The sequence below is a fragment of the Mobula birostris genome, chromosome 11 (assembly GCF_030028105.1).
Source record: "Mobula birostris isolate sMobBir1 chromosome 11, sMobBir1.hap1, whole genome shotgun sequence".
Classification (NCBI taxonomy): Eukaryota; Metazoa; Chordata; class Chondrichthyes; order Myliobatiformes; family Myliobatidae; genus Mobula; species Mobula birostris.
The window spans coordinates 21705690-21717718 of NC_092380.1; the positions used below are offsets into that span (position 1 = coordinate 21705690).

A 12029-nucleotide genomic window follows, 5' to 3' on the forward strand; every position below is an offset into this window, starting at 1 on the left:
CTACCCCTTGAGGACTGACCATTAGGTCAAAAATGTGTCTATAAAATGACCATTCACAACCTGGAGGAGCATAAACATTCAGCAATGTTATTTCTGTACCTTCTATTCTTCCTGTGATTTTTACGAACCGTCCTTCTTTGTCTCTAGTCTCTGAAATATGTTCATAATTAAGAGTACTTGATATTAAAGTAGCTACCCCTCTTTTGTGACTCAATTTATATGTTGAATAACATACATGCTTAAAGCCCATTCTTTTTAATTTTCCATGTTCAGATTGGCTCATATGTGTTTCCTGGAGGAAAGCTATTTGTGCCCTCTCTTTTTTCAATTTAGACATAATCTTATTTCTTTTAATTGGATTCAAAACCCCATTAACATTATAGGAAATTATTTTTACCAATTCAGTTTGCATTTTTCTCTAGTATAAAAAAAACACTCTCCTTTTCTAACCAAACAGTAAGCAATCCCTTCTTAACAGTAAACCAAGACATATAACCACACCCTCGACATTTTTGAACGTGCAACATTTGAAAATTTTTCCCAACTTCCCACAGTGAGGCCTGAGCACCGACCCGCCTCAGTTCAGAGGGATAACCTCTATCTTCACCCTGTGTTAGAGGGCACTCAGCAGTTTGAATAATCATAGAGAATTTTCTCCTATTTATGTCTCGACCATATTGCTATCATTCAAGTTATTCCGTCTAGTTTATTTTCAGTTACCGGTTTTCATTTTACCTTTAAGTCCGATTTATTCTTTTTAGTCATTTCTCTTAATTAATCTGTGTTCTCTGTACATTCGCGTCTGAATATTTGCAGCTTTTCCTTGTAGTTTGACACTCTGGTTCGAGTGGAGCGTCCTCGCCCCACTAACTGCCACGACTTCTGCCGAATCCTCTCCAGTAGCGACTCCGGTTGGGTGATAACTTTAATAGGTAGTCCCCGGTCCGCCAGGTCCAATGTTGCCTCCTCCACCGTAGCGTAAGTTTTTGTCCCTTCGTCGTAAAAGACTCTCAGCCGAGCTGGATACAGGGTCTGGAATCTGATGTTGTTTTCCTTCAGGACTCTCCGTGTTTCCGTATATTCCTTCCGTCTGGCAAGAATCCTCAGTGCGTAGTCGTGGTCTAAACTGATTTTACAGTTGTTCCACATGAAACCTTTCATTTGCCATGCCCTTTTAAGCACCCCTTCCTTCGTTCTGTAACTGAGAAATCTGACCAGAATCGATCTGGGCTGGGCGCCTGCTGGAGGCTGTGGTGCCAACGCGCGGTGAGCTCTTTCTATCTGTAGGTCTTTTGCGGCCGGTATATCAAGGTTCTCTCTAAGTAGCTTCTCCACGAAGGGAATCATCAATCCAGGTTTACCTTCAGTTCCTTCGGGAACTCCGTAAATCCTCACATTTTCCCTTCTAGAGCGGCCTTCTTGATCTATTAGTTTCCACTGGAGCTGGTCTTGCAGCATCAGCATTTCTGCTATCACCTCCTCTGCGTTTTGTAGCTTCTCTTCAATTCCAACAATCCTCGCTTCGGCTTCATCTATCCGCGAGTTAGTTTTTACTATTTCTCCTTTAATATCTTCCAGCTGTTTGCTGTTATCTTGTCGGAACTCGCGAATCTCTCCGAGAATCAAGGACAGAGTCACCGATTCCCCCTCATTATCTCCGTCCTGGCTTGCCGTGGGGGAGCTAGGCCCGTCGCCTTGCTGCGTCTCTTTATGTTTATCAGCCTTCGGAGCGGACTATTTAATCTTGTTCTTAGACATCATCCTTGCCCCTTTTATTAATATAGTTATGCAATATTAAGTATTTGTCTAAATTCGATTATGGGGCAGTTTATCTTCTTTTTTGTCGAGAGACCTTTTCCTTACGCCGCCATTCCCTTGATGACCCGGAAGTCGCGATCATGCTGCAGTCTTTCATCATTTAAATAATCATCTGATCGTCTACAGACCCAGTGGATGATCCTACATTTACCATCTGACAGACCCTTGCCCACTCACTTAACCTATCTATATCTCTCTACAGACTCTCCACATCCCCTGTACAATTTGCTTTTGGCTATCATTTTAGTCAGTACGTGAAACTATGATGTTGCGGTCATTACAGAGACCTGGTTGGGGCAGGAACAGGAATGGGTGCTTAATGTTCTGGGGTTTCAATGCTTCAGAAAGTATAGAGAAGCAGGTAAAAGAAGACGGGTGAAATTGTGCTATTAATCAGGGACCATATCACTCAGAGGGAACACAGTGGAGGGCTCATCCACTGAGTCCATAGGGGCGGAACTCAAAAATAAGAAAGGTGCAATCACTCTGACTGGATTGTACTAGAGAAGCCCCAGTACCCTCTGGGACACTGAGGAACAGATATACAGGCAGGTTTGGGAAAACAATGTGGTTGCTGAAATGAGTGGCTTCAACTTCCCAAATACAGACTATTTTAGACGGGGCAGAATTTGTTAGGTGCCTCTAAGAGAGTTTCCTAAACCAGTACGTAAATAGTCCAAGAGGAGCAGCTGTACTGGACCTGGTGTTGGGTAATGAGCCTGGCAAGGTGACTGGCATTCCAGTGGAGAAAGGTGATCACAGATCCTTAAGATTTCATATAAACATAGCTAAGCATAAGTATGGACCTTGTGGGAGAAGGGCCATGGGGCCAGTTTCTGTGCTTTAGTGTCCTGTGATTCTAGATTATATAACCATATAACAATTACAGTACGGAAACAGGCCATCTCGGCCCTTCTAGTCTGTGCCGAACGCTTACTCTCACCTAGTCCCACCGACCTGCACTCAGCCCATAACCCTCCATTCCTTTCCTGTCCATATAGCTATCCAATTTTACTTTAAGTGACAATATCGAACCTGCCTCAACCACTTCTGCTGGAAGCTCGTCCCACACAGCTACCACTCTCTGAGTAAAGAAGTTCCCCCTCATGTTACCCCTAAACTTTTGCCCCCTCTCAACTCATGTCCTTTTGTTTGAATCTCCCCTACTCAATGGAAAAAGCCTATCCACGTCAACTCTATCTATCCCCCTCATGATTTTAAATACGTCTATCAAGTCCCCCCTCAACCTTCTACGCTCCAAAGAATAAAGACCCAACTTGTTCAACCTTTCTCTGTAACTTAGGTGCTGAAATCCTAGGTAACATTCTAGTAAATCTTCTCTGTACTCTCTCTATTTTGTTGACATCTTTACTATGGTGACCAGAACTGTACACAATACTCCAAATTTGGCCTTACCAATGCCTTGTGCAATTTTACGATTGATGGTGGAGTAGGCACAGCACATCGCGGGGCAGAAGGGTGTACACTGTGCTGTACTGTACTGTTCAGTGTCTCTGCTGCCTCACCACCTGTGCCATTCACCTGTGGGTGTGCACTGTGGTCCCTTGTTTCTGATGGCATTATCTCACTGGGTTTGGAGGAATTTCTTCAGCCAGAGGGAGGTGAAATGTGTGCCTCATTGCCATGGTCATTGGATATATTTACAGTGGAGATTTTATAGGCTTTTGACTAGTAAGGGTGGCAAAGGTTACAGGGAGAAGGCAGGAGAATGGGGTGAAGAGGCTCTTATGCCTTCTGGTATTATGGGACCGGAGTGCTGGCTCGGACGTGAAGAATGATGCTGCCCCCCCCTCCACAGCTGGATCGGCCAGAGAGCGGGTGGGTCCCCCAGCACTGTCCCCACTCTCAGTGCACACCCACAGGGAGGGTATGGCCCTGGGGGATACTCACCGTGAAGGTCCCGTGCTCCAGGTCCATGATATGGACAGTGTTGTCACCACAGGCCATTAGCAGACTGTTGTCCTGGAGGGAAGAGGGAGAGAGAGAGAGAGTGTGAGGAGGAGGAAGATGTATTACTGAGGTCTGTCTCATGGGAGGGAAAGTGCAAGAGGGGTGTCCCAGCAACCATGGTGGACAATGTTCCCTCTAATTTGTAATGACCAGTGTGCACAAAAATCTTACGCTGTACAATTTTTTGACCAGTAACAATAACATGTGCACAGTGTATAATTTCTTCAATTAAGAACAGTGTAAGTAAGCCAGTTCTAAAATCTGTAGGCAAATCATCACAAACTCCACCTTGTCAACACCGTCCACATCAGAAACTGAAAAGGAAATGTGATTGTGTATGATTATGAAATATACTTAACATGCCAACGGGGAAGAGGGTGACAACCTTTTTGTGCGCGTTTAAATTCCTTTGTGCACTAGTAGCAAAAGATGGAACATTGCTGGTAGATGAAGGGGAAGCAAGGCAAAAGAAATGGTGAACATGAGAGTTGGAGAGAACAGAAGAGACTGGTGAGCGAGTGGTTGAGGTGGTAGGGAAGAAGAGACAGAGGGAAGAGCGTGTGAAGGAGAAACGGGAGAAGAGATGGCAAGGGGGGAAGGAGAGACACAGGGAGAGGGGAGGGGAGATGGAGGGAGGGGGGTGGACCTGGAAATTGGGCAGGACCCTGCCCTGAGCAATGGTGACACCACACAACTTGTTGAGCTCCTCATCATTGCGGAAGTCGAGCAGCAGGTGGCAGGGATGATCCCCGTCTCCTTGTTGTCGAGGGCTGTGTTATTAGCCAGCTCTAAAACCTTAGCCATCAGATACTGGGGTGGTTGGGAGTCCTGCCACACCTCCCTCGATGTTTCAAGATAACTTTATCCAGTGGTTTTCTTTCACTTTCTCCCACCTCCACACGAACAGCTGTCTATCTAAACCCGGGATTGTGTGATGGGACAACGAGGAGAGAGATTTGTCCTGTGTCTGACCCCAGGAATATGTGGTGGGACAATGCGGAGGGAGATTTACTCCGTGTCTGACCCCGAGAGTGTGTGATAGGATAGTACGGAAGGAGCTTCACCCTGTGTCTGACCCTGGGAATGTGTGATGGGGCAATGTGGAGGGAGCTTCACCCTGTGTCTGACCCTGGGAATGTGTGATGGGGCAATGTGGAGGGAGATTCACCCTGTGTCTGACCCTGGGAATGTGTGATGGGACAGTGCAGAGGGAGCTTCACCCTGTATTTGATCCCGGGAGTACATGGTGGATGGTGCAGAGGAAACCTCACAGTGTCTGGCCCCAGGAGTATGTGATAGGACGGTGCAAAGGGAGCCTCACTCTGCATCTGACCACAGGTGTGTGTGACAGGACGGTGCAAAGAGCATTTCACTCTGCGCATGAACCCCGTGAGTGTGTGATGAAACTGCACAGAGGGAGCTTCACCCTGTGTCATGTTCTATCAGCCTTACCTCTTGGTTGAGAATCAAGCTGTTTATCTCTGGGATGTCCAAACGCGTCCTGTGGAGGAACAGAACTGTAAGTCGATGGGGTTGTAAAACAGCCACAACCAGTCTTGGACAGTTTCCACAGTACATGTGTCTCTTTAAGGCCAGGCATGGGTAATGGAGCACTAAGGGCTGAAGGAGAAGGGAGAGGTGTAGATTTGCCCTCAGAGGTCCACCTGGACCATGGCACTGCACAGAAAGGAAATGCCTGTCCAACGCAAAATCCCGGGAATCTCCTGCACGTGAGGATAAAGGACAAATCTGCAGTAGCCTCCTGCAGGATATTAGTCTCAAAAAGGGGAGCACGGATGATGGGGAGGGAACGAAATGGGGTGAGGTCCAATTGGGGATGTAGATATCGGGCATGAACGAGATGGCATGGAGTCCCATTGAGAGTGCATCAATTTATATGCCAGTTGTTTTACATACATATATATATAGACACACACACACACACACACACACACAGTATGTGTACACAGTGGATTCCGGCTAATTGGGACACATTGGGACCAGTACATTTTAAGTGGCTGCTCAAATTAGTCAAAGTTTCACAGAAATAGTTAAAAAGGTATAAAAAAAAAGACAAACTGAGTCACAAATTATGCATTTAAATGAAGTACAGAACAAATTAGAACACTGAAATAGTACTATAGTACTATAAAACTGTATATTAGTTCATATAGTTACTGATGGACGAATTAATCCCTTCTATGTAATAAACAAAACCAGCACAGACACCTAGTGCAGATAATGGACTGCCTTCATACAATGCTATCGATGACTGGATCCTCCAAATCTTCATTTTCATTGCAACATTCAACATGATTGTTGATACCTTCAAATTCCTTGTCATTCCTAACTTGTCGAAGTAGTAAAAATGGTTTCATTTTCACTCCCAGCTGTTTCTGGCATCTCCACACCTGAATGCTTGAAACTGCAGGGAGCCAAATGGTTCACAATTGTCTTGCTGCTCATTTCTGTGCGCGCGACTCAAGCTAGTTAGAACCCCTTCTGCAACTGTCTCCTGCCCCAATTAAGCAGCATAGTGTCCCAAATAAATGAAGGACACCCAACAATTTTCTCAATGAGGATTTTTTAAAAAAAGAATGGTTCCAAATAAGTGGCTGCCCGAATTAACTGATGGCCCAATTAACCAGAATCCACTGTATACAAGAAATGAGAAAATAAATATTTATTTCTTAATGTCATTTATAGTCATTTTTCCTATTATATATTGCAATGTACTGCTGTCATAGAACAACAAACTTCACAACATAGGCCGGTGATATTAAACCTGATTCTGATTGGGAAAAGGTGGGATCTTATTGGGTGTGCAGATGATGGGAAAAGGGTAGGGTCCCACTGGGAGTGAATAGGATGGAATTGGTAATCAGAAGGTGAACACTTACCCAAATGCAGGTCGTCGACACCAAACCTCCTTGCAACTCTGAAATAAATCATTAACTTATTGCATTAGACACATTATGAGATCAGATGTCGAATACTCTGCCCTCTCCCCCCACTCCCCGAGATAAGGTGTCAGACACACCATCCTCTCCTCCTCACCCCGCAAGGTCAGGTGTTGGACACATCATCCTCTCCTACCTCCCCGGGGACCTGGTGTCAGACACACTGTCCTCTCCCTCTGGGACCAAGTGCCAGACACACTGCTTTCTCCCCCGCCCCTGGGCAACAGGCACACCATCCTTGCCTCTCTGGGTGTCGGACACATCGTCCCCTGCTCCCCAGCTTCAGTATGGGATACCTAATCAGTGGACTAGGCTGTGACACCACTCCCATCCCCACTCACCTTTTTGATGAGGTCATTCCAGTTCCAGGCCTTGACATCTCCTGTTCCAGAGCTTAGCAGATGGCGACTGGTGGAGACCAGGCTGTACACAGGGCCTTCATGAGCTGTGGGGGGCACAAGCAGGTCAATGAGAGATCCCTCACACCATCCCAACACATAGTCCCGAGGTCAGACAGATTGAGGCTCCCTCCACACTCCCAGGGTGGAGCTATTCTGATTCAGCTGGAAGAAATTGAGAAAAATTGCTGGGTGAAGTTTTCCAGATACATTGTTGGAGGTGTGGAGGGTCCCCTGAACATTTCAGTAAGTGGCTGTTTTTGTGTGTAGGCTTCCGGGCTTCTGTTGGGAGTTTTTCCACCAGGTTTGGACTGCATTTGTTGGCAGCTGCTAACTATGTAGCTTCTCGCTATGGCCACTGACAACTTGCCAGGAAGGTGAGGGGCAGCAGAGTGAAAAGCAGCCTCCCTCCTTCGGGGGATAGTGGGACACAAGGTGGCTCTGCCACCACTCGACACAGGAGTGAAGGAGCATTCTCACTCCTTTTGGGGTTCTTTGGGGAACAGCAGCTCTGCTCTCACTGGAAGGGTACCAGTGCTGAGGGTTATGAAGCTCACCATAGCTGGTCTCAACCTGAACAGCAGCAGGGGTTCTCTCCGCAGATTTAACAATCTCTCAGGGATGGGAGTTCATTGATGATTTTCCTGCACGAAACTCACACCGTTCCAGGAGACGAGTCCACTCGGCTCCTGGAGTGGCAGGGAGGGGTCTACATGAGCCATCTCAGCTCCATCTCTGGTGGGTGGCAACCTTGTTGGCCCTGACTTCTCAGCCAGAGATCAATAAACTCCAGGATATTGTTCCCATATGCCTGCTCCATCTTGATGTGTGCCTGGATGGCGTACCACTGCTCTTTGTCAACCTGTATGCCCGCAGGTGCGAGGTGTTTTGCAGACGCACCCTGGGGACTGCGTCACCCTCGGGAGAGATCTCAACCGTATCCTCGAGGAGAGGGCCACTCTGGTCTCCAGCTAGTGGGCTCCTTTGATTTGGTATACCTGGTGGAACCTTCATCCCAACACTCGCACCGTCTTGAGAAGATCCGGCGTGGGGGAGCTTCCTGCATTGACCGCCTCTATACTTCTCAGGCGCCTCCATGCGGACAGTACCATGCCTGGACACCACCTCATAGGGATAGAGTCCAGTCCTCTGCATTTGCACATGGGGTTCAGGTACTGGCATTTTAACAACCAGATGTTCTGGGAGAGACAGGAGGATTTCTGCTCCCTATGGTTTTGGTGAGATGCATGTCCAGTTTCTATGTCAGAAGTACACTAGGGGTTTGACAAGAGGCGGGACTCTGAGATCAAACAGCACGAGACAGAGTTGCTCGACTTAAGAGTCCCATCTTGAGCCCACCATCCGGCACCCTCAGCTATGGCAGGAATACCAGGAGAAGGATGCACTGAACGATCTGCAGCTCCGGCACTTCCAAGGTACTTCTGTGAGGTCACAGGTCCAAATGCTGCAGGATTTGCACCATGACCCACCCTTCTACTTGTTGGAAAAATGTCGGGGAGTCTGAGAGCAGGGGGAGGAGTCAGGAGCAACACACACAAAATGCTGGAGGAACTCAGCAGGCCAGGCAGCATCAATGAAGAAGAGTACAGTCAACATTTCCAACCGAGACCCTTCGGCAGGACTGGAGAAAAAGTGCTGAGGAGTAGATTTAAAAGGTGGGGGAAAGGAGAGGAGAGTGAAGCACAAGGTGATAGGTGAAACCTGGAGGGGGAGGGATGAAGAGCTGGGAAGTTGATTGGTGAAAGAGATACAGGGCTGGAGAAGTGGAGAGTCTGATAGAGAGGACAGAGGCGATGAAAAGGGAGGAGGAGCACCAGAGGGAGGTGATGGGTGGGCAAGGAGACAAGGCGAGAGAGGGAATGGGGGAAAAGGGGAGCATTGCCAGAAGTTTGAAAAATTGACACTCATGCCATCAGGCTGCAGCCTCTATCTGCACATCTGGGGGGGGCTATTTCTCGCCTTCTGGCTGCACTTTAGCCCCACCCTCTTCACCTCTGGTCATCCAGGAGGGAGGAGGATGTCCTAGTTAACCTGCTTCTGGGGCTGGCCAGGATAGTTATCTGTGGGTCCTGGAGATGGGCAGCGGAGGGTTCTGCCCAGGCTAACTGCCTGGCACTGTTCAGGGAACATGCCTGTGCCTGGGTAGCTGTGGAAAAAGAACACGCAGCATCCACAGGTAACGTAAAGGTGTTTCAAAAGTGTTGAGTACCACAGGAGATAAATACCATCCCTGATAAACATGGGAATGTGTTAATTTAGTCTGTGTTCATCATGGTTTCTCTGGGTTTTGTTTGCAATGTGATTGTACAATAGCACTGCAGTGGTATGAATTTGTAATAAATGTATTTTGTGAAAAAAAAGGCCAGACACTGAGTTTTTCTTTCCTACCTTGGAATATGAAGATGGGTTTCTGATTTTCTTCTGTTGCTTCTATACTCAGGGCGGCTGAGAGGCTGAAGGAGAAAGAGAGAAGGTGTCACCGCAGGTCATCCATTAGAGGGAAGGTAGGGACAGCAGCTTGCAAACTGGGGTTAAGGGTCACAGGGCAGTGGGGGTCAGGGGTCATATACAGAGAAGTGGGAACCGATTACCCATCAGGGTAAAGTGGGGGGGGAGTCCTAGGCTGGTCAGAGGGTTGTGGGGGATCAAGGGGATCAAGAGATCAGGGTTAAAGTGACAAGCCGAGGTGAAAGGGCAAAGGTGCGACATGGCTAGGTTGAGGTGGGGCAGCAGGAGGTCAAAGGGGAAGTGTTAGTGGGGAAGGAGCAATGGGACTCTGGTCAAGGGACAAGGGTCAACAGGGCTATCATCAAGTCTCTGTAGCACTATGGTCAAGAGGCAAGGGTCAGCTTGACTGGGGTCAAAGCAGAAGGGTCGGCAGGGCCAGGGTCACAGGGAAAGTGTGGCCGTGTGGGACGGGAGGGAAGAATGGCGGGGCCAGCCCAACGCCGGTGCACAGCTACCTGAAGACTCCAATCTGCCCATAGTTGTTGCCAGCCGCCAGGTACCGACCACAAGGTGAGAAGCTGAGGGAGAAGACGGTCAGATGCAACAGCTCCAGCCGGTGCTGAACCTCCGCCTGCAACGAGAGAGAGTCACAGTCATCGATGGGACAGAGCCCGGGGCCAACAGCAGTCAGGCTCAACCGACCCCTGCCAGCCCATCCAAGCCTATCCTGCATCCGGCCCATAACTCTCTAAACCTTTGCTATCCATCTATCTGTCCAACTGTCTCTTAAATGTTGTGAATGTACCTGCCTCAACCAGTTCCTCTGGCACCTCAACAGACCACCCTCTGGGTGAAGAAGTACATAGAACATAGAAATCTACAGCATGTTACAGGCCCTTCGGCCCACAATATTGCACTGACCATGTAACCAACTCTAGAAACTACCTAGAATTTCCCTACCGCACAGCCCTCTGTTCTTCTAAGCTCCATGTACCTCTTAAAAGTCTCTAATGTATCCGCCTGTACCACCATCGCTGGCAGTACATTCCACGCACCCACCACTCTCTGTGTGGAAAAACCTACCTCTGACATCTCCTTTGTACCTACTTCCAAACACCTTAAAACTATGCCCCCTTGTGTTAGCCATTTCAACCCTGGGAAAAAGCCTCTGCCTGTCCACACGATAGCCATCAAGTAGTCTGACAGGTTCATATTAAACCTCTCCCCTTATACCTTAAACCTGCGCACTCTAGTTTTAGACCCCCTTACCCTGGGAGACAGAGACGTGACCTTATCTACGTCTCTATCTAAAGAGCAAGTGAGAGATAAAGAGGGAGGGGAGGGGAGGGAGAGGGAGACAGAGAGATTTTTGAACAGACAACACAGATGCTAAATTCAGAGTCTTGACCTCACAATCTACCTCATTATGGCCTTACACCTTATTGCCTGCCTTCTCTCTGAAACTGTAACTCTTTATTCTGCATTCTGTTATTGCTTTTTCCTTGTACGACCTTGATGCACTGATTGTGATGAAATGACTTGCATGGATGGCACGTGGGACAAGTCTTTCACTATAGCCCAGTACGTGTGACAATGATAAACCAATTTACCAAACCCATTTGCAATATCTGATCAACACACATCAAAGTTGCTGGTGAACGCAGCAGGCCAGGCATCTGTAGGAAGAGGTACAGTTGACGTTTCGGGCCGAGACCCTTCGTCAGGACTAACTGAAAGCTAGTAGGAGATTTGAAAGTGGGAGGGGGAGGGGGAGATCTGAAATGCCAGAAGACAGGAGGGGCAGGGATGGAGCCAAGAGCTGGACAGTTGATTGGGAAAAGGGATCATTTTTTTAACACTTAATAACTTTTATGTCTTGCATTGTACTGTTACCACAAAACAACAAATTCCACAACATGTCACTAATAATAAACATGATTCTAATGTGCCGATCTTGATGCCAATTCATGCTAAATATCCCTCCCTAGATCATCTCTATCCTTCCATTCCCTTCAGATTGGGGGAGTCTTGGGCGGTGTAGAAGATTAGGCAAATACACAGCAGCTGCAAATACGGGCAGGGAAATGGCAGATGGATTTTGAGATTCTGCACTTTGGGAGGGCAGTGTAAAGCGATGGTACAAAAACAATGGTAGGACCCCTAAGAGCGTTGATGTGCAAAGGAATCCAAGTCCACAGCTCTCTGAAAGTTGATCGGGCGGTAACGAAGGCGTACAGCACGCTTTCCTTTATAACTTGACGCAGTGAGTTCATGAGTATGGACATTTACACTCTAGCTTTTCAAAACTCGGGTTCGACCCTCTGACCGCTTCGTTATTCGTCACGCCCGACCCCTAAGCTTCCCCCACGCCGTCACCGGCATCCCTGACCCCAATTACCGCTCAGCCCCCTTC

At 47.9% G+C, this 12029-nt stretch overlaps 1 protein-coding gene across 6 annotated transcripts in view; it reads right to left on the reverse strand.

Moving 5' to 3' along the window:
- Positions 1–12029, reverse strand: part of thoc6 (THO complex 6) — a 34493-nt gene that overhangs the window by 22086 nt on the left and 378 nt on the right. For all 6 annotated transcript variants that reach the window (XM_072271868.1, XM_072271869.1, XM_072271867.1 and 3 more), the window contains exons 2-7: positions 10132–10247; positions 9557–9621; positions 7091–7194; positions 6690–6727; positions 5242–5290; positions 3730–3801 (exon numbers count right to left, since the gene is read on the reverse strand). In XM_072271868.1, the coding sequence (XP_072127969.1) occupies positions 3730–3801; positions 5242–5290; positions 6690–6727; positions 7091–7194; positions 9557–9621; positions 10132–10247 (444 nt within the window). The remainder of the gene's footprint in view (positions 1–3729; positions 3802–5241; positions 5291–6689; positions 6728–7090; positions 7195–9556; positions 9622–10131; positions 10248–12029) is intronic.